Source organism: Acipenser ruthenus, chromosome 25 (assembly GCF_902713425.1).
Source record: "Acipenser ruthenus chromosome 25, fAciRut3.2 maternal haplotype, whole genome shotgun sequence".
NCBI classification, from domain to species: domain Eukaryota; kingdom Metazoa; phylum Chordata; class Actinopteri; order Acipenseriformes; family Acipenseridae; genus Acipenser; species Acipenser ruthenus.
The window spans coordinates 6363715-6386191 of NC_081213.1; the positions used below are offsets into that span (position 1 = coordinate 6363715).

The window sequence follows — 22477 nt, forward strand, 5'->3', positions numbered from 1 at the left end:
AAACACATTCCATTTAGGTACATTGGAGGTAACTAAATAACTCATAATACAATACGTGGGCACTTCATAAGTGAATTTAAGTAAATTAAATAGGCACATCATGTGGTAATGTTACTTAAGATTTAGTATTTAAGACCTAAAAGACTGTAAAACTGTAGAATTCTGACTCAAGTCTCCCCCATTTACCCTGCTGGTTCCACAGACCCCAATTAGGACTAACCTTGGACTACCTTACCTAAAGTAACATTAGGCAAGCCAAGAATAGTGCTAATGGGGTCTGTGAAACCAGCCGTATAAGTTCACTTTGTTACAGGTAATAGGACCCCACCTGTACATGAGGAGTCCCGTTAGCAATAACACAAGACATGAACTAGGATAGGAAGCTGTCTCAATTCTGGAAAACAAAAACAGCATCAAAACTATAGCAGACAACATGCACAAATGAGAGATAATAAAAATGTGTTTGAAGCCATAAATAGGACACCTTTTCTATCTTGCCATTACGCAATTAAGACAAGATGCCGTTTGTTTTTGTTTATTGTTTTATAGTCAAGAGCGTTCATCAAAATATTAAAAAAGAATGTAGTAACAAAAAACAAAACACAACTGAAAATCATGTGCTAACTAAAGTAGATCCTCCCACAAAAAAAAATATCCTACAAAAATAAACCATGAAATGTATTTAATATTTATTTATTTCTTTTTTTTTTTTTAAATTGCCCCCAAACCTCCCACACCATTACGAAGAAAAATGGTCAATTGTGACTTATGCTACAAGTGCATATGGCACTGGCTAGCCTAGGAACGTAATCGATAAGACACTGAGCAAAACTCGACTTCCATTCAAAGAGAAACAAAGGAAAGAAATAGGCCAATACATCCATTTTCAACAGAGTTTGATATTGCTACATTGAATGTCAAATCAAATCTTACAAAGCACTGTAATCATGTTGTACACCAAATACAAAAAAAAAAAAAAAAAAAGGCTAAAATGGCTACGTGACCATTTCAGCTTGTCTTCATTACTGTTTTCAGACAGACAAATACTGGCTTCGTCAAGTTTCCTAATCTCATAGACAGTATGATCTTGTGTTTAGTACGATTGTTTAATAAATACCTAGCCACAGCAAAGGAATGCAGTGAATCAGTTGTCAGCGTTATCAAAGCAATAGGACTATACCACAAATGGATCTTTATGTAATATTCATCTGGTTGGATACTGAGGACTGATACATCCCTATTACTTTGTACATTAGTGTGAAATGTTATAGTGGACCCTAACCCATCTCGGTAATCTTCAGAATTTGTGTAACCCCCCTCCCCAAAACAACTTTGGGTTCGGTCGAGGACCAAGTTTGAATAATAAAAACAAAACGTGATTGAATGCGTTCAGACTGCTGTGCACCAAGACGCTCCCTGTTCGGCTTTTTTGTTGAGATTACGGTGGATCTCCAAGACGCTCCCCATTAGCTTTTTTCTGTTGAGATGACTGTGCATCTCCAGTTTCTTGCACCAGTTCCACAACAAGGTGTAAATGGAGACCACAACAAATGCACAGGACAGACAGAAATCCAGCCGAGCTCTCAGTTCTTGTGTATTGAGCAGATTGAAATTGCTCTCCCTCTGTGGTCTACATGCTGGGAGAGGGTTGGGGGTTGACTCCGGGCGTTGCCTGGCGTGGCAGCGTGTACATGGCTCCCAGGAACTGGTCTGCAATCCGCCCTGCCTCTCTGAGACCGCTGAGCAGGGCTCCGTGGACAGTGGCTGGGTAGTTACGAATCGTATGCTCACCGGCAAAGAACAGGCGGGGAACCGGCTGGGAAGAAAACAAGGAGAGGACATTTACAAGGCAACAAAAATGTATGAAAACAAATACAGGTCATCCCACATGTATCTCTCATTTCAAATGTACAACATTCTCCACCAATGGTAGTAAGTCAAATAAATAATGCAAGATAAGAAAACAATAGCACTCTTCAGGATTTTCAAAGAGATGGTGTTTTTCTAGCCTTCTGCATTACCAAAGAATTAAACAAAGACATTATAGAGTGCAACACATCCAGCTGGCTTATACCCTGATTAGAAGGAATGTTGGCCTGCCTTGTCTAAAGTAGCTTATAACGTATCTTATTTCCAAATCTATTTAAGGTTTACTATTCAACCTGGCTGTTTTATTCTGCATCTAGATGTTTTAGCAATGATGCACACAATCATTAAACCTTATTTGAATGTGCATGCTTCAGTTTTTATGTTTTAATACTGTTTTAAACATTGCAGTGGAGAAGCGTAGATGCATTGTATACAAATAAACAAAGGTAGGAGCAGTAATTGCTCAGATCTCTCACCTGCGAAGCTCCAGGAACGGCAGGTCCTGGTGTTATCGGTTGTGCCATCAAGTCATAGTCATTCCCAGATGACCCAGCAGCTACGTAGGAGTAGGAGCCTCTGGCCCATGGATCAGCCCGCCAGCGCGTCACTACCGTCTCCTTAGGCTGCAAGGACACACACACATTCACCGGTTAAACTCCAGCCTTTCCCAAATAACTCTTTATATTAACCGAATGAGTCCCTAAAGATTTGAACTTAACTAAGATGCATCTAATACCTCTTTCACACACACACACGCTGCTACTGAGCCGTCTCAGAGATGTTTCAATATATGTATTTTTTAAATACCCATTGAAACAGCATGAAATTGCGCAATCTATGCCGGTATAATACCTTCATAACCCTTTCACACAGCCAAAGGGAACATGCGAGTACAACTTCCAAACATGTCAGTCAACAGATCGTTTTCATGGCAACGGAAACCAAACAAAATCACAATACAAAACAAGTAAACTTGGCTGCATTTTGTTTGCTTTTAATTTTCAGTTATATTATACAATCAAAATGTAACAACCTGTTAAGTGTCAAATTGCAGGAGCTTCAGGTACAATGTAGGTCACGTATTTAATTGCAAAGGCGGCAATACAATATGTTTAAAAGAAAGAGAGTCCAGCTCTTCAGGCAAAAGCAGGGAGTGAAAATACGGTGGTGCTGGCATTTGCTATATAAAGGATGCTTGTGTGAACATTCCACTTGGGTAATGGAACTAAATGGTGCATAGTATAATCCAGGACATACAGTATCACTCAGTAATCTGACATACCTGTGGTACGGCACTGCCACCGAAAATTCCCTTGAGGATTGCCAGGCAGCGCCCCACAATCACATCATCACTGATGTTCTCCATAATGCCAGCTGCCTCCCCAGCCATCAGGGCCAGTAGGATTGGAGCTGGAAAAGAGGGCATTTGTATTTATAATACATTTAAAAATACTGTGCAAAATTATCAAAATGTGGGTTCTCAATTTACAGTCTTCATTAACAAACAGAAGTCAGAATTCTGAGAAAAGTAATTCACCATGGCCTTGATTTGAAAATACTCAAAAACTTGGGCTAAGGAATGCCTGTACCACATTTTAATGAGCGGTTCTTAAAATAGCTAAAAATGTAATTATAACATATTCGTCCAGCGAGGTGTTTTATTGCTGTACCACTGCCAGACCATTTCCTCCTGCTGAAGTGTTACTAGATAGGTTGTAGGGTTTAAAACACAACACATTGCTAGCTTCCTGCTTTGTTGCATGTATTTTTGCAATATCTTTTTCAACATAATTGCTCGTTTTGATATTTTTATTAACACATCGCTGGTCATGAACCAGTCTTCACTAGCTATTTTTATTTTGCATCAGTTATGCTTCGGGTCTTCCTGTCAAAATGTCTTCTCAATTCATAACATCGGCTGCTAAAACCCAACCTGTTCAATCAGAAAAATGTAATTGGTTCCAGACTCCTCTCCCGAATCAGCACTTTGATTGGCTCATCTGTGCTACAAATCAGGAAACCAGGGAAAGTAATGTGCTGTTTTTTAAACCCGGTTCAGTATCACTTTAAGGCAATAATGCGGTGGGACTGTGAGGCTGGAATGGATGTCTGCCTAGAACTGACAATTCCAGCCTCCTCTTTTTCTTTTGGTCCAACTCCAAATTGTTTTACTTATTTTGGCCAATGAGTTAATTACCTTCACAAGAATGTAAACTTTAATATCCACTTTTAAACATTTTCAAAAAGTGTACAATAAAAAGATCATGTCATTTTGGATAAATTGATTAACCTTTCAACATTTGAAAAATAGGAAGGCATGTTTAAAACACAAGAAAGCAGAAATGCAATTGGTCAGATGACTAAACTAACTATTTCCATTTTAAGCTACAAACGATTGTTTCCCTAGCTGACAAATAATGACTATTAAAATGAATCTACCAGAAGTAAAACACATGCTTCCAGCACCTTCAGGCATTATTATTATTATTATTAGTTATTTCTTAGCAGACGCCCTTATCCAGGACGACTTACAATTGTTATAAGATATCACATTATTTTTACATGCAATTCCCCATTTATACAGTTGGGTTTTTACTGGAGCAATCTAGGTAAAGTACCTTGCTGAAGGGCACAGCAGCAGTGTCCCCTACCAGGTATTGAACCTACAACCTTCCAGTCAAGAGTCCAGAGCCCTAACCACTGCGCCACACTGCTGCCTTGTTTTTACACAGTACTATAGACACACTAGAAACCATAAGCAGATAGTTTAAAGGGGAAAACAAAATGCATATGGCTCACAGCCAACAACTTTATTTAATTGACTTGGAAATAAAGCTCAGAGGCCCTTTATGTGTTTTCTAAAGAGGGGCAGAATTGGGAAATGCAAAACTTCACTGCATTATTACCTGAAGCAAGTTTCCACTGTGCTGATCACAGTAAGTGCTCAGTCTACTTTAGCACAGCCACAATAGGGCAGGAAATTCATTTATTCTACCTACTGTTAAGCTGACAGCAGGACAAAAATAAACCACCTCAACATACAGATAGACATGTTGCATGCTGGGTCTACATTTTTACATCTACATGAATGCATCTGCTATTTATAGAGAGTGTTCAATGGCAAAAAACTTTACATTTAAAAACCTGCTACTTGTTCTGCTCCTCAGCATTGTGGGATATCTGAAGTTCTGGTGTATATCGATTAATGTGAATCTCAGATGTGTCGGTTTTGTGCCCAGGTTCCTGCCCTTACCTTTGTACAGGTTCCAGAATAGGAAGAGCTCCCCCCGACTGGCTGTGGTGCTCCCCACATGACCAAACAGGTTAACACTGGGGTCCCAGAAGACACGGTCAAAACACAGCACCACCTAGTGTCAGAACAAGGGAAGGCATAAGGGATTTATACAGTTAACAACACATTCTTATTACAAGGAAGAGAAATGACAAAGTTAAAGAACAACAGCAGTTTCATTATAATCTCTAGGAGCAAACTTTTGTTCAAATTGGGTTAGCATAAAACAAAATGATACACTAACAACTAAACTGTAAGCAAGGATTACAGTACCCCACTCTTGTTAATGTTGACAAAGACTCACAGTCAAAATGTTTTTCAGGGAAGGTTCTTTTAGGCATCATTTCATCAAAGTGATTTATTTTATTGTCATTTGCCCCCTCTGCTGGCCAAACCACATATTGTAACATCTTGCATAATACTGCAGCATTTTTTCCGCAGCCTAAAATGATGCCCATAAACAATGCAGCAGAAAAATGTGACAGTTCTGCACCATTCTTTACTGTACTAAGCAAAGATTATTTAAGAATTACAGTAGCAGAACATTTCCCCCTTAATGATTTCAACCACAGTATTTGCAATTAAGTTTTTGAATGATTTTTTTTTCTTCATCCTAAAACTAGGTTTTAGAAAGGCATATGCTTTTCTCCACCCCCCCCACCCCCTCTTATTTTTGAACGTACTGCAGATCTCATCTTCATGCTGGTACTGAATGGGCATAACATATGCAAAAAAAAATATTAAGAACACCTTTTAAGCTTGAATGTTCCCTCCAGGTATAGCACACCATAGTTTAGAAACAAACACATACAGAGTACAACAGAACATGCTAATAACCTGCAGTGATCTACATTTATGAAAGATTGCAAGGATCATTACATTAGGAAACACAATATTCCTAAACCTCTTTCTACACGAATGGGCTGAAAAGTAGTGAAATGAGTCACATTTATATTTATGCATTCCCCAGTTAAAAAACATATGGGAGTAGACACAGTGCTTGCAACACTTTCACTAACCTAAGCAGAGTGCTCTGGGTGATATTACTGGCCCATTCCCTGTATGTGTCTCATAGAATTGCCTGTTCTTTTACAATTGAACTGAGTTGAATGGACTTGCATCCAAGTTATGTGAGATGCTGAAATGCAAGAGCAGCTGGGGGGAAGCTCCAAGACGAAGCATGTGGTATGGGGGGCCCTGGGTGAAGATGCTAGTAGCGTTAGTAGAGTTATGTACTTTGTTGAGGTTTCCGAAGCCCATTCTCTGGATGGCTGAGGTTTTCCACTCAGGAAGCGGGGGTACAAACTGCACGGCAGGAGGCTGCTGCTTCATAACACCCAGGGGGAGGGTGCACAGCACAGCATCACATTTATAAATGAAGGTCTGGCTGGTGGAGCGGGTATTCACAGCAATTACTTCACAACCTGAAAACACAAACAGAGCACAGATGCTCTCCTTTAAACCTTAACATTGGATTCAAGTGTTTATTATTATTTCAAAACTATAGCTTTTCAGGAATGCAATAGCAAAATTAACTAACTGTACGAATGATTATACAAGGTGATTAGAAAGTAAGTTTACCACATCAATGCACCATATCATTGATGTGGTACACTTACTTTCTAATCACCCTTTTTTAATACACAGCCTAAAAGCACCAGGTTTTGTACAGAACAGTAATGCAGGTTTGGAATCGTTACAGTAATGCTAAGGGATACAGGATATGATTCTAGAGATCAAGGAACATTAGGGTATACAAGCAGGATATTGACAGACCAGATTTTCCCAATATGGGAATGTCCAATTAACAGAAAATACTATATTGAGAAAATTATAATAAAGTAATAAAAAAGGCTTCCATTGCTTAGCAGTTTAAGCGATCTCAGTGTTTGGTCCAATTAAGTTTCTATGTTAAGTCTCGATCTTGACCCAACAGCTATGCATTTGTCATCTGTTTACTAGATTGTTCACCCATCCTTTGATTCATCCACAGAGGCTGCAGCAACTAGGACTTACTGAACTGCTGTGTTCTCTTATACCAACCTGATGACGTGTAGCGGACTTGCCGCACAGCTGTGTTCAGTTTGATATCCAGTCCCTCTGCCAGAGCAACAGGAACACACGAGTATCCGTTCCGAACTGTCAAGTGGCTGCCTGTGAACTCAAAGTCGTCATCCTAAAAACAAAAACAGATAAAGCTGTATTAAAACCTTACAATAAGATCAGTTCATCTTGCAACTACTGAAAATATCAATGTAACTTATTTTTAAAGTTTCAGTTAAAAACAAAAAGCTGTAATTATACTTAAAAACATGACCTATTGTAAAACTGCCTGTATAGTTTGATCAGCTTTGTGCAGGCTGCTCTGAATATATAGCAATCAAAAACCCACCAAATGAATGAGCGTTTTTAATAAAAAAAACTAAACAGGGAAAAATAACACACGTATAACATAGACCTCCACTATAACCCTATCACTCATACAGTTAACTCTTAATGGTTCATTTTACAGTGCTAAAATGCACTAAATCTGAGCTTCAGTCAGGTTTTATTATCAAGGGAGGTGGAACACACTTTTTTTCAAGTATTTCAGCTGTTCTGGTACCTATTCTGTATGAAATAAAACAGACACATAGGAAATGGGACTGCATTATGACGTAAACATCTTGGTTAAAATCGGGTCCAATATACACATGCACTCTCCTCCTGGTAGAGGGCCAAGGGATCTGGCAGCCTGTGTTCTTAAAACCACGTCTCGTATTATAATTAGCTATGAATGCTGTCCATTATTCTAACACAGCCTACCATTCACTTCCATGTTGTAACTTACATGGTGAATTCAAATCAAACAGCAGAAATCTTTGAATGCCTTACCTGGTCCCAGTGCTTTAAAGAAAGGGTTGAAAGAGGCGTGGCATTGGCAAATTCCAGATTAGCAAAATGCCAGTCCAAGATCTGTCTGTCCCTTGATGAGAGGTACACATCACTACTCAAAAAAGCAAAAAAAAAAAAACTTAAGAGTATACATATAATAACATAAAGGTGTATGGTATTGTCTTAACCATACATAGGGTCGTGCATGAGTTTTCATGTTACAAAATCATTTTGGAAAACAGATTTTCTGCATACTTTTTGGAAACCACAAACAGTCTGGCTCAGCCTCCGTTTTTTATTCCTAATTACCGGTAATGGATCAAAATGGAATTTGGGTTACAGAGTAATGGAGTTTGTGCTGTAAGGCACAGAAGGAACCCGTAGGTACTGTATGTTGTTCTGAGAACATGTAGAAATAAAGCCCTTTTATACCCAAGAGCCCCTTTAAAAACAATTGTTTGGAGCCTCTGAAGTCTAAGCATTCTAAAGAACAAGTATAGACTAATATTGGAACACAGGGCATTGTCTGAATTACTGAAAACTGTGGAATACCTGGGGGGATTGGCTTCAAGTTCCTGTAGTTTCTCTTCCAGCTTCACCTGCGCCTCAGACAATTCATCATACTCCTGCGAAACAATACGTGACAGCGTGTTGCCAGGTCAATTAGAGAAAGATACTTACATACTGCTCATTCCATTCCAACTGCTGTCTATAACCATCTCTGCAAAAATATGTTAACCTAAGCCAGATTCAAGATCGCATTACCGGCATCAAAGAATATTTAAATCTGTTTCTGAGTGCCAGGATAGCCACTTATGTACATGTAAGAAAAGGGAGATTCAAGGCACATATGCAATGAATGGGTCTTTGATTGTCCAAATACTTCCATTATATGACTGTACCTTGATGATAAACTTGTTTTCTTTGGGATGAAACATTCTGCTTAAAACAAAAAACAGACACCACAAAAATTCTCTGCCCTCTCCCTTCTGTCTGATCTGAGGGTCTGGTCTGTTTTTACAAGGGTGCCTGGGGTTTCTTTGAAGTGGTTGACTAGATACTGAAGGAGACAGAAGCGTCTTGTCATAACAGCTGCACTTCTAGCACAGATTGACATGACTAGAAATCAGTTGAGACTTCTACACTTATAGCATCCTGTCTTAAGAATTGGCGTGCTAAAAGAAAAAGTTGGATGCCCAAAAAAGCTGGACAAACAATTTAATCAAGTTGGGCAGATTTAAACCGTTTCCAAAAAATAAATACATTTTTCTTCTTCCAAAGAAAACACAGACCAAAACACTCAGGACATACAGAAACAAAATCTTTTTTTTTTTTTTAATGTTGACTTCTATCATAAAACTGAGACCTCATGCTCCTAAAGACATAACCTTAGTATAGCTGCAAAATGGTTGTGGTCTGATGCATCTTCTAAGGCGAAAAGCCTATTTTTATTGACTTTGAAGCATGTTTAAGTATTATAAAACAGCAGAGCTCTCTCCGTTCTCATTGAATTAAAGGCCTGTTTAGGATAAAAGCTGTAAAAGTAGTTTAAAAAATGACATTATTTCTCTCACAGCTGTAAATCCAAAATTAGAGCTATTGGTAACATGAAAAAGTAAAAACACCATGACCTATGTACAGGGGTCTACCTAAAATCACAGTCACCGCGAAATTCACCTCTTTTAGGGGCCAATGCATACCGGACAAGTACGTAGAGAAAAAAAAGAAACCTTGTTTAAATGAACTACTGCACGCAAGTGATGCAAACTACGTATCTTCCTTCTGTAGATAGGCTTTTTTTATTCCTTCGCTGTCCTGTGTGCATTAGACAAATAACATTTACAAAAAAATACTCCACAACTGTTAACGTTCTTGTTTACTGTTCAAATGACAACAATGTTTTAATCAGCCTATCAGTGCGTCTATACTGGCTTTTCTGTGACCTGTAAGGGGTGGGACAAAGTCAGTGCTGCATTGTTTTAGATTTAGGTTGCCAAAATCTAGTTTTCAGCATTGGAGGTAAAATACCAGAAATCGATGACAAAGCAAATAATGCAAAGTAGATTTAGGCTGACAAGTGCTGAATATACTTAAGATGCCCAAATATTCTGATGCTTCCAATAACTTTGATAAAGAGTATCCAAAACAAATCCATCCACAACTGAACAAGCTCTTCTTTAGTTATATGTAAAAACTTAAGACATACGGACAAACAAGGAGCTACATATAACCCAGAGTCCGAAACTCTCACTACATTGTGCTGAAGAATGCACTTTTCAAGCTTCATTATGATTGGATAAGCAGTTGTATGTAGAGATATTATTATTATTATTATTATTATTATTATTATTTTTAAATGTGGCATAAAGACAGATAGTTGGACAGGTATGCAACCACAGATTGCGAAAAATTAAATAAATGCATAAGACACACACCAGCTTCCAATATATATGCATCCCCATTGTCAGATAAAAAGGGCATTACTGAAGCAATGAAGTGCGCTTGCCTTGCAAAGTGCTGTGAGATCCCTGTGTTTGCTCTTCACAAGAAATTCAGCAGTGATATCTCTGGGGGGCTTCACCTCCGAGGCTTCCTTGTACTGCTGATGCAGCTCCTTCACCTTCTCTTTCGTCGCCACCATCTGCACAGCATACAGAAAAACATATACATTATATATATAGGTGTCTGTAAAGCGCCATTTATGCAAGCAGGTGAACACTGGATAATGTAATGAAGGTTTCTAACATGTTTAGGACAGTTGGAGGTTTACCTTGTTTAGAAGTTCTTTCAGCTCTTCTTGTGTTTTCACAATTTTTTTCCAGTGTTCAATCTGTTCATCCTTCACATGTTTCTCCTGCAACCTAAACATGGGGTAAAAAAAGAAAAAATAACCTTCAGGTTTGCAATAAAGCACCATGGCTTTGTGTAGGGATGCTGCTTACCCAGAACCAAAGCGAATAACAGCTTTTAAACATGTGGGGTTAACGGTCATAGGCATTGCCACCGAAAAGCAGACTCACTGGATGACGACTTCAAGAGCCTGGCCCAGGGACACTGGCTTGCTGTTCAGGAAGTTGAAGTCCAGCTGGTGGCTGAGGTACGACGTGGCCTCCAGAAGGCGGTTGAACTCCTGCTCCACCATCTCATCTTTTTCTTTCGGAACCTGAAATCCAAGCATCGATTTCGGTAAGGAAGCACCGAGAAATGTCCCACCAGCCCCTGCATTTCCAACAGTTTAAATGCATCCGTCCTATTTCGTCACATGTAAATTTAGTACTTGGAAAGCACATTATAAATTGGCCTATTTGTGCAGGTAGGCATTTTAGTCAAACGTCAACAAATGTAGATTTCAGCTTTTTATAGAATGTATACATACACTGGTGCATCTTTCGCCCTTCAAAAAGAATCAGGTTCCAAACATCAGGGTGGACATAGAAAGAGAAAAGAAAAGTGAGCAACTCTTCATAAGAACCATCATATCAAAAAGTAAAAGGTTAAAAATCCTTTTTTTTCCCGCCCACTCCCAATATATGCTATTATACAGTTAATTAAGTTTTTAAACTTCTGGAGGAAGGCCAGCCCCTACACTCATTAGATCATCTTATCAGAACCAACCAGAAAATAAAATTTAAAAATAACTCTGTCCTCCCCCCCCTCACCCCCATTTGATACCCTCACATCCCTCCTCATTTCCCATTTCCGTCCTTATAGCTACCCCTTGCTGTAATCAATGACAGGGATCTATTATCAAGTAGTTTGCTCGGTGATGGACCTGCAAACCAAGTGGGCTTGAGGCATTACCTGTCTGTGCTATCATGTTGCATAATCATCATAAAAATGATGTGTTGCATTGCAGAATGACAATGTCTGCAAAAAGAGTGGTGTTGGAATGAGATATTTTGTAAAGATAAAGATGATCGAATTGTTTACGATCTATAATGTAAAATGTAGAGTGCTTCATTTTTACTCACAGCTTGTCCATTGGCTTCATAAAGGGGACACTTCTGTTTGATCTTAGCCAGCTCCATGTTCACTTGCTTGCTGATGACAGCCATAGGGTTCCCACCTTCACAAACATAGGACTATGTTAAATATTTACACTGAGAAAAAAAGCAGAACCTGTACCTGCTACTACTTTTAATACTCATGAGCATCTAGACATTGTAGGACTTCACATTGCACAGAAAGGAAATCATTTTTTCAAATGAAAAGTGTATATGGTTAAGGAAGAAGAAAGTTTTAAGAGGTGTTCTACAGTTTTCTGTGGAAATGAAATTTAAAACAGTACGTTCACTAAAATTTTGGTATCACTGAACAATGGGGTATTGTGTTTTTTCACATTTAGAGTGGACCTGAGGAAGCTAAACTCCATCAACATATTCCCTGTATAAAACACACGTATGCATGACAATCCCACCACATGCAAATATGACAGAACTTCAGCAGGGATGCTCTGTGTGAAAAAGACAAGGACATTGTGAGGAGCCGGAATAGCCCAAGGCTCACTGCTAAGACAATCATCGCTTTGCATCACAACCACTTGTACTTAAATCTGCATCTCAGTCCCCATTATGCTGGAATGGACATTGGCTTTGTTACTACAGTCTCCAGATCACCCACCATTTCAGTCCCCTCTTGTTAAAGAGTGAGCTATTTAACGTGTTCCACGACCCAAAGCCTCCACATGGATTGTTAACGGTTTCAATAATGACAGGATGACATCATTTGAAGCTTCCAAGCTGCGTGATCATAAGGAAACTTCTAAATTCTGACCATTCCTTTAAAAAAAAAAGTCTTACCAAGCCCTGTAACTACCATGGCTCCCAAATCAGCAACGTAGTTCCCCTTGCGGAAAGTGGCCACTCTTCCTCCCACACGATCCTGTGCACAGAAAGAGAACCTACATTTTACTATACCACCATGCTTGGTGCATCAAACATATATGCATTTCTAAATGACAAAACAGGAAAAGCAACAACCCCATGGCAAAGGGGGCATGTAGGCCAGTGAGATACTGCAGAACACAAAGACCTCTCCTGTGCAGTAAAATGCTGACATTCACACAAACATAAATACACAGGCTGAGAGTTCTTAATAAGAGAAGCACAAAACATGCCTGGGAAAAGATTGTTTACTTACTGTTTTATACCACCTTCTTTGGTTTACATAGTTACCATATGAAAAATAAAAGTCGTGCATGCTTCCCAGGTATGAAGGATTTCACGCCATTCTTGCTGTGTGTTGTGTGTTACCCCAGTCACAGAATGTACAATTTTAAATATTTTAGGATGTTCCATGCAGGAATGTTTTTTGTAATTATTATTCTTCTCTTATTTAAGGTTTGCGATTGTATTGGAGGACATTGGGATGGTTTTCAAAGCCTTTTACTCCAAAGAGTAAACTACTGTTTTTTTTTTTTGGTGTTTCTAGTAAGTCAGTTTTAGTAAGATTGTTTTTGTTTTGTAACTTCAAAACAGTTTTTTTTTTTTTTAGTAGTTTACACTTTGGAGTATAAATCTTTGAAAAGGACCCTCAGTATGAAATAGTTTGCTGGTAAGGATGCTCACCCTGGCCTCCAGCACTGTGGCATCCATCCCAAAGCTCTGCAGCTGACGGGCAGCGGCCAGGCCAGAGACTCCTGAGCCAATTATTATCACTTTTCCAGTCTTCTTAGCTGCAAGTAGACAGAAATTAGGAAACATTTCAACAAAATGTATTTTTCAAAATATTTCTTTTGTATTTTTGTATTTTTACTTCGACTCGGGTGAAGCTGATTTATCCTGCCGAAACACACAGGTAACAGGACCTCAGAGTTTCCTCTGTTCAGTCTAACAGGAAGTTCATGTGAGGTTCCTGTACCCAGAATACAGGAAAGAAATTGTATACCACTGAGGCGGGACAAACTGACTTCAACTGAGTGAAAGTAAAAATGACATCAAGGAAACAGAAAGGCCAACAGCAAAGCATGTGGAACACAGGAGAATGAGATGCTGATGAGGGGCAATCGTTACTTCTTTAAAATGAGCTGTAACCATGGTTTTAAAATGTAAGAAGACATTGTTGCTCACTTGGTAAGGGTTTAACTCGCTTGTAAATGCCAAAGTTGATTAACCCATGCCTCTCCAAGTAGCTATGTATCCTGTGGACAAGCACTGCATCACCTTGGGAGGGGGAAAAAAAAAAAAAGAAAATACATTTAAGTTGATGTGATGGACTGATCATTGCTATAACCCAACCTAAAAAAATGTTTTTTTTTACTCTTTGATCTCCTTAAAAAATAAAGCTTAAAAGAAGACACTTTTTTCTAGAAATCAAACAGTAACCCATATCATTATTTGTGCTACTTTTACACCCTAATTACCAAAAGAAAATGCCCTGCGGTATGTTAACAGTGGGAAAAAAAAAGTTCAAAAGATCAAACGGTTTTCTGTTTGAATAGACCGATTGTCAATTGGTCCTGGAAAAAGCTTTTAAGCTGCAGCTCTACTTAAACATGTCAAACCACAAGTACAAATGAAACAAAACTCACTGTTGTATGGTGCTTCCAGCTGCTGGACGGTGGCTTCAAAGGTTAGCTGTATTTTGGGGTTATCCAGCCACAGCTGCAGCTATAACAAGATGAAGGAAAACATACTAATATTCCATTACAGTCACGAGTTAAACAAATAAGACAAACATATGCTAATACAATGCTTATCGTGGCTGTCTGAAAGTGGTCTTCATATTCTTGGAAAGTCATCAGAGCAGTCACTATAATGAGATGGCCCACTGTACAGTACATGTGGTCTTATATCAGGTTTGATTCTATTAAGAGTTCAAACAGAAGTACAAAAGCATTTATCACCAATCTCTCCGCCACACTGCACCTACACAGCCTTTAAAACATCACTGCCTAACAGTTTCTGCATCCTCAGTGCAATATTCATTTTCTATATGCCAGCCTTGTTGGAAGAGGCAGGACAAAGACATGTGCAAGTACACTTCAGCTGTTGCATTTCAATAGACGTTTCAGTTGTATTAAGGATTCCAGTGACTTACTGTGCGGTTTCTGATGTATAAAAACACTTTCTGTGTCTGCTGAGGGCCGCTGATGATGTCAGGGAAGCAGGCTGCTTCCTGAGATGTCATGCGGTCATGAGGCAGCCGACTCTGAAAAGCTGCCCCCTCTACACCTAGGAGAGAAACACACACAAATGTACATTTACGCAATACAAAAAGGTCCATGTTCTCCCCACTGGTTTTGGAATTAGCTTTAGAATTAACCTATACCACCCATGTTGCAGTGTTTCCCCACCCCAGAACAAATCACAATTGCAACACTAATAGATTGATAAATCTATATATAGACTTTATATAGACTTTGTACTGCTGGAACTGGTGTTACACAATACTGGCTGATTCACAGGTTCAGATATTAGAGCTGTACAGTTCTGCTCAACTAGAACAAACTTGTGGGGTGATGGCTTGCTTTGACTCTTACTAGGTCCTCCTCATTTCTTTTGTCTTAGCTCCACATTAAATTATAATATTATATTACAATAAACATCTTACATTGCACAGGATTATCAATTAAATACTAAAACAAAAACCCCAGCTGCGGTATAAATCTGAAAAAAAGTTTTTGTAATCAGTATTCATAGATACATTCTGTAAGCATTACAAAAAAGGGTTGAGGTTTTTTTTTTTTTTTTTTATCAATTGCAATTAGCAGTATTCTGTTAAAATGAGCTTTTCACAGTGTCAACACATTATTTAAATTGAAGACATGTTCACAAATATCTAATGGACCCCTGGAACCAATTAAATCAGATATGTAGGTTCTACTGTATCAATAAAGCTGGTGCTATTGGCTTCATCCTAATACAATGCATCAAAAGTGATATTCCTAATGTCTAGTACCAAGGCAGTGCTTAAAGCATGCCGATATCCTATTATTAAATTGCACTCTCTAGTGTTGGTTTAGGGAACTGGAGGATTATAGAAATCCAAACTGGAAAACTACAGTATGCTGACTCATTGATCACTTTGTTGTTGACAATGCTTGCAAAGACAACGTTTTTGTTTTTTATTATGATTTCATTTTTTAATTAAATGGATGAACTAGGAGGTGTTAATTTTATTATGTCATTGTGGACATTTTGACTTTCTGTTGCTTAAAACACCCCAGCTTTAAAGGTTTTTATAGTTATTTGTTTTTATTTATTTATTTTTTTAAATCAGGAATCATGTTTCTTTCTTAACTGGGTATATGACATTACCTCTATGAATAGAAGTGCATGACCAGTGATATTTATGGAACTGTTTCACTAGCTATAACAATTGTTTATTGCATGATTAATTAATAGATGTGGTCCTACAACTCTCTGAAAAGGAAAAGCAACACAACTATAATTATATAACTAAAGCAGCAATGCTCACCAGACGGCTCCTCTGGTTCGCTGTCGTTCTCCTCCTCTACAGGGGGAGCTGGGGGCGGTGGCGGAACCTGCTTTCTCTCTTTTTCAGCTTTGGCATTCCTCTCTTCTTCTGAATAATACTCATCTTCAGAGAGGTTAGCCAGGCTCTCGTCCATTTCTCTATACTCCACCTGCAACAAAAAGCACAATAAACGCTTCATTAAAACCACGTTCTCGGGTCCAGGGTAACACACAACCATCTCGATTCTAATGAAACACCTTTAAAAAAAAAAGCTTGCTTTAAACCAAGGAGAATAGAGAAGTAGAGGGGGAAAAAACAGGCTAACCACACACTGAAACTCTTTACTATCTGTGATATGCAACGTTCTGTACCAAAGGGTGAAAGGCTGACAAGACCAAGCAATGAAACAGTTTAACAGCAAGTTTATTTTAAAATCTGAAGGTTCAAGAAACTGGAGACTGGAACAGTAAACCTTGTCCCCAGGCCTGCAAACAGTATTCAACTATACTCCCAGGAGCAAGATAACTAACGCTGTCTATGTCTATCCACTTCTGTGCAGGCTTATGTGTTAAAAGGTCTCTTTCCACAAAGAGTCTTCAGCAGCTTCATAACCACCTACTTATTCTGTGCTTAAACCAGGTCATCTGTTTCCATTACACCTGACAATCTAAATGCACCCCATAAACAACTGTGTTTGTTTTGTGGTAGGTTACACATTTTAAAAAACTAATTAAGGTAATTTATTTTATATACCAAGGTCCGTTTTATCTGTGTTCTCCTGGAACCTCCCCTTAGATTCCCTGGAACTTCTGCAAGCTGCACAAAAAGAGATGGGGAAAAAATGCATGCTGAATGTGTGCAGATCTGTGCCAGGCTTAAGGCCAGCAAACACTGTGCTACATGCAACTCGCAGAATTCTCAACACGTTGTGTAAAAACATGTGGCTGTAGAATTCTACATTCTACAAATTGCTTGACAGCATTAGGAAAAATTATATTTCCAAATGAAACAGCCACTAACACTGATGAAAAGTTGTTTTGTGTCATGTGAAAGGGACAGGCTTGGCAATTGTGATTGTTTGCAAAACTGGAGACACTTGAATGCAGTAGCATATTTCGCTTTGAGTGGGTTCTGAAATGAAGATAGGGATTGGCAGGCTATTGGAGATTAAACTTTTTTCTTCGCAAGATAGGACAATATGTTCTGCGGTTATCTGTTTCCTGTGTCTGTTACAATTGATAACCTGTTACAATTCAGCGAATCAATATAAAATTAGTTTTACACCAAAAAAGAAACTAATCTTACCAAGAAAGTGATATCTGTTAAGATTCATCAGAATTTTGTAGAATTCTGCAGAAAGCTACATGTAGCACCATGTATTCTGGCCTTCACATGACTCTGGACATTTATAATCAATTAACAGACTAAACAACACTATGTGTATATAACAGTACATTTTAAATTACAATTTAAAAAGGCAAAGAGTGTGTTTTATAGATGCGAGGAGGTCAATAGATTTGTTTTTTTTAACAGATCTATTCCCATGCAAAAGGGGAAAAAAAGACAATATAATAGTAATTAGATTTGGGGAGGTTCCATTTAAATTAAAGTGACTTAGGTACTAAGTTACAATGACTGGTTGTTGAGTAAAGGGAAGCAAATACATTATTTTCAAGTGTTGAGCACATGCTAATGCGATGGAAACGCTCCAACATTTTTGCATTAAGTGCCAATCATGGCTTAATATATATATAGGGGTAAGCAAACATTTCTCAGTCTCCATTTTCCATCCCTCCACGGACAATCCCTATGTTAGAGCATTCCCACACTTGTTTGTGAGAATGACAGGAGATGTAGGATGTTTACTTTTGGTCGCTTGCGACGACTGGTCCTGCGCCCCTCTGCAGTGTCAGCGGCTCCCCCATCCATGCTCCCGGCGGCGGAGTGTGGCATAGGAGGCCCACCGGGGTCCCCGCTCGGGGAGGCCCGCTCCTTCTTCCTGGGGGTGCGGTCCACGGACACCCCAATCTCAGAGGAGCCGGCGACAGAACTCAGGGCCCCAGGCTGGGACTGGAGCTGCAGGTCCTGGGCTCCATCTCCTGGCACAGAGGAGGCAGATGAAGATGAGGAGCCAGGGTCTGATTTCTTACTGGATAGCATCATTAACGAAGAGATAGGTCTCTCCTGGAGGAAACAGAAAAAGAAAATCCTTTAGTTTAAATACATACAAAACTATAAATGGTTTGCAATTTGGGGTTTTCAACCAAGAAGCTATTTAGCTAAAGTTTCAGTCTTTTATTAGCAGAATGAACAATGTATTTATTTTTCAAGTAACCTCCTGTAAATCCTGTTAGTAACTTTTTTACTGTTATCCAAATACTCCTGTTGTATCATGTTGAGGTACCAAGATAAATTGCTATTTCCGTTTTTTCACTCCATCTTATTCGAATGATTCTGTATGACACACGCATCCACAATGTTTAGAATTCACATCCTGGCCCTGAATTTAATGTAATATGCCTGTAGTTAATGTATTTGCATTGTAATATGCCTGTATTTAATGTATTTCCATTGTTTTTTTTTTTACTGTTTGTATTTAATGTACTATGCCCTGTATTTCACTGTATTTAATGTACAATGCATTGTTCAAGATTGATTGATTGGTAAGTGTTGGGAAGTTACAATGACAGGAGGATTGAACACAATTAAATATAAAACAATTTAAAAAGTGGTTCCTTTTCTAGATGCTAATAGGGTAATATTACTCAAATCTTACGTTCCAGAATGCACTTTCTTCAGAATGGCAAAGCGTTACATCAGGGCTTGTTTGAACTTCTTTCAGAATACCTTACATTGTATTGTAACAGCAAAGACAAATAGACTACTGTTCATAGCTTAAATCAAAGCAATTAATATCACCTGAAACTTCCTATTCTGTCTCCCCCATTTGCCCTCGTGGGAAAGCTAGGAACAGAACCACACCTTGGCTGGTTTTAGTCCCCAGGTACAGAAACATAACGGAATAGAAAGCAGTTTAGTTACTATGTTTCATTTCTACTTGGGAGTTTTTGGAGTTTGTAAAGTGGTAATGTCTACTTTTGTCCCATCTTTGAAACATGGTTTGTTTGTTTTTGGACACTAGAATGTCAGCAGCCATTAAAAGGACGTTTTTTCCAAATATGTTATTTCTTGCACGGGCTAAAGTGCACAATTCTTCCCTTTGGGCTTCAGTGCACAGCGCAAGATTAGGCCTGTGTTTCCTCACCTCACTTCGAATAAAGTGAAATGTGAAATCTTGGAAATGGATGTAAAAACACATTGGATTAGATGCTTCCTTTATTTTATATAAGGCAGTATGTCATGTACTGAAAATACAAATCTGCGAGTATCTGTAAATTGTTTGGTTGTGTAGGAGCGCAGCATTTACGTGTAGCTATGTAGATCAGCCAATAAGATTTGTAGCTGAGTGAGCAAGCGTGTAAATGAGTAGAATGGAAGTTTATGGAGTGAAATCGGGAGAAAAGATCGCGACACCAAGCGCAAGCAAAGTGGCAAAATATCACTGCTAAGCAGAGAAGTGAAAAATGTTCTTGTGGATTACAAAAGAAAACATATTGAAGTGCTTTACATAAATGGAAGCTACAAGCCATTGAATCTGCAGTAGGAAAGACAGCTAAAATACAAAAACGTGTGTGTAAAGACAGAAGTACAAATGCATTGGAGAACAGAAGTTTACAGACAGAGGCTTTCTTTACAACATGCGGTTTCAGAATTGTGGGAAAACTACATTTTGTACTCTAAAGTAACAGTTAAACTTGTCAGCAGTCAAAAGAAATAGTCTTTATATAATTGGTTTTGACGTACTGCTGAAAAGCTCATGTGTATGTTGGTGTAGCTAAAACTACATTATTTGGCGACCGTTCCGTGAATTCTTGCTTTTTTTCCTGCACCTCGCCCATGAAATTTACTGTGCCAGAATCGCAGTCCTAATGATGGGCAATTTAGTTAAAAGACAAAATATGTTGACATGTATTTTTAAAACAAGAACCATTAACTGTTAGCCTGAAAGAGCTGAAACATTAGGGTGGAAAACATTCACCAAGAGTGACAGTAACCCTTAACATCTGTTCTCCTTCAGAATACGATCATCCTCACGGTTTGTAGATATTTCTTAGACCTAAGCAATACCCTCATTTCACGTTAGAAAATGTGAAGAAGCAATAATCATATGGCAAAACTAACCAAACCTTGTATCATATATTGGGCAGCAGTGTGTAGTAGTGGTTAGGGCTCTGGACTCTTGACTGGAGGGTCGTGGGTTCAATCCAAGTTGGGGGACACTGCTGCTGTACCCTTGAGCAAGGTACTTTACCTAGATAGCTCTAGTATAAACCCAACTGTATAAATGGGTAATTGTATATAAAAAAAATAATAATGTGATATCTGTATAAAGTGAAATAATGTGATATCTTGTAACAATTGTAAGTTGCCCTGGATAAGGGCGTCTGCTAAGAAATAAATAATAATATATTTCTATTACTTCACATTTTCCCAAGATACAGTTAGATAAATATTAAAACAGTTAAAGTAAAGTAGACCACCTGGGGCATGGGGGCATGGGGGGGAACAAAAAATAAACTATCATTATAAATTTTAAAGGCTGGTTCGTGTTAGCTGGGCAGTCAGATGGCTGACAATGCCCTTGATTTACATCACATCAGACACAACGTCATTGTTTAATCAATGGCTGTTAAAATCACTTTAAGGGACTCATCAAATGCAAGTGATAGTGGACACGTGCTTCTAACGATGCTTTTGTCTCAAACATTTTCAAGTGGGTCAGTTTTGCTCCAGTCTCAAGTATCGATTTATGATGACACTATTTCTACTGAGATTATTGATCTCGCATCCCCTTGGACCTACAGACAGCATATCCACAATCTGAGGCTCTAGAATATACATTTTGCAACAACAATTAAATTAAATTAAAAGGCAAAACAGTCAACTAAAAGTGAAGTAGATGAGCTAGTGTATACAGAATGATTAGTATAATAACCTTGTCTGGTTTTATCCATTTCTCAGAGCCCCTGGAAATATCCATTCATTCACTCACTGAGAAGTAAAAACAGAGTCACATTTGTTGTACATCAACCACATCATGCCCGGTTACAAAATACAATGATCAGTTAAAAATGTAACACTTTTACTGTGCTACTTAATCAGCTAACACCTTTTACTAAAGTATGCAAATTACCGTTTGCGCAGCCGTGTTTCATTTTTCTTACGTAACCAACCTCGTCCTGCTTTGTTGTCACAGACTAGTGAAAGAAACCCCCAAATAACAGAATGCGATTGTTCAAGCCATCTGCCACAGTAGTATTGCTAACAACACAGATGTTAGTATAAGTGTAAAAGCACATACATATACGTAACGTTGTTAATTCCGACCGTGAAAAACATCAATTCTGCTACACTGCTATCTCGCGTCTACTTTTGGGGGTAGGACTTCTGTCTGCTAACAAATGTATTTTGTAGTCTAATACTAGTGCAAAAGCCAATTAGTTTATTAAGAACCCCACTACAATAAAGGATAAAATTACCCAGATAGTATTACAGAGAATGTATGTAACAAGTATTGTAGCGAAGCATGCGATACAAAATTTACAACACACGCACCACGGACACCGCATTGCAAGTAATAACACACAATGGCATACAGCTAATATTAATTGTGCTTTAAACACAGTCGATTAAAAAAAAACACACACCTTATAAATCGTTTTTAAATACATATTTCTTTGTTCTTAAATCTGAACACTTCAAATAAGATTACCTTTGAGAGATCCCGCAGTTATGTGAAATAAACACACAAAGAAAAACCTCCAGTCGAACCTGCCAGCTGCGTGATTCCGCCTCTGGCTCAATTCTATTGGTGCAATCGGCAACCGAGCAACGACAATTCTAGCATCTATTGGTTGTAGCAGCAGTCGTTCAAACCGAAGAGGAAGCTCTGTCCACCGAGTA

General features: G+C 38.5%; 1 protein-coding gene across 6 annotated transcripts; it reads right to left on the reverse strand.

Moving 5' to 3' along the window:
- Positions 1–485: 485 nt before the first annotated feature.
- On the reverse strand, positions 486–22395 carry LOC117414103 (lysine-specific histone demethylase 1A-like). Of its 6 annotated transcripts, none has more exons than XM_059000409.1 (23): positions 22287–22395; positions 21510–21565; positions 18320–18637; positions 17207–17269; positions 16454–16622; positions 15074–15201; positions 14565–14643; positions 14104–14196; positions 13603–13709; positions 12835–12916; positions 12007–12101; positions 11412–11429; positions 11056–11198; positions 10806–10896; positions 10542–10676; positions 8588–8661; positions 8036–8150; positions 7205–7337; positions 6398–6585; positions 5123–5237; positions 3152–3279; positions 2346–2492; positions 486–1816 (listed from the first exon to the last, which is right to left on the reverse strand). In XM_059000409.1, exons 2-23 carry the CDS (start codon positions 21552–21554, stop codon positions 1631–1633), a joined length of 2652 nt encoding a protein of 883 aa, XP_058856392.1. In that variant the 5' UTR covers positions 21555–21565; positions 22287–22395; the 3' UTR covers positions 486–1630. The 6 variants fall into 6 exon arrangements, with proteins under 6 accessions (XP_058856392.1, XP_058856391.1, XP_058856390.1 ...); XM_059000408.1 differs by having other exon boundaries at positions 8036–8147; positions 15074–15207; XM_059000407.1 differs by having other exon boundaries at positions 15074–15207.
- Between the last annotated feature and the right edge of the window lie 82 nt (positions 22396–22477).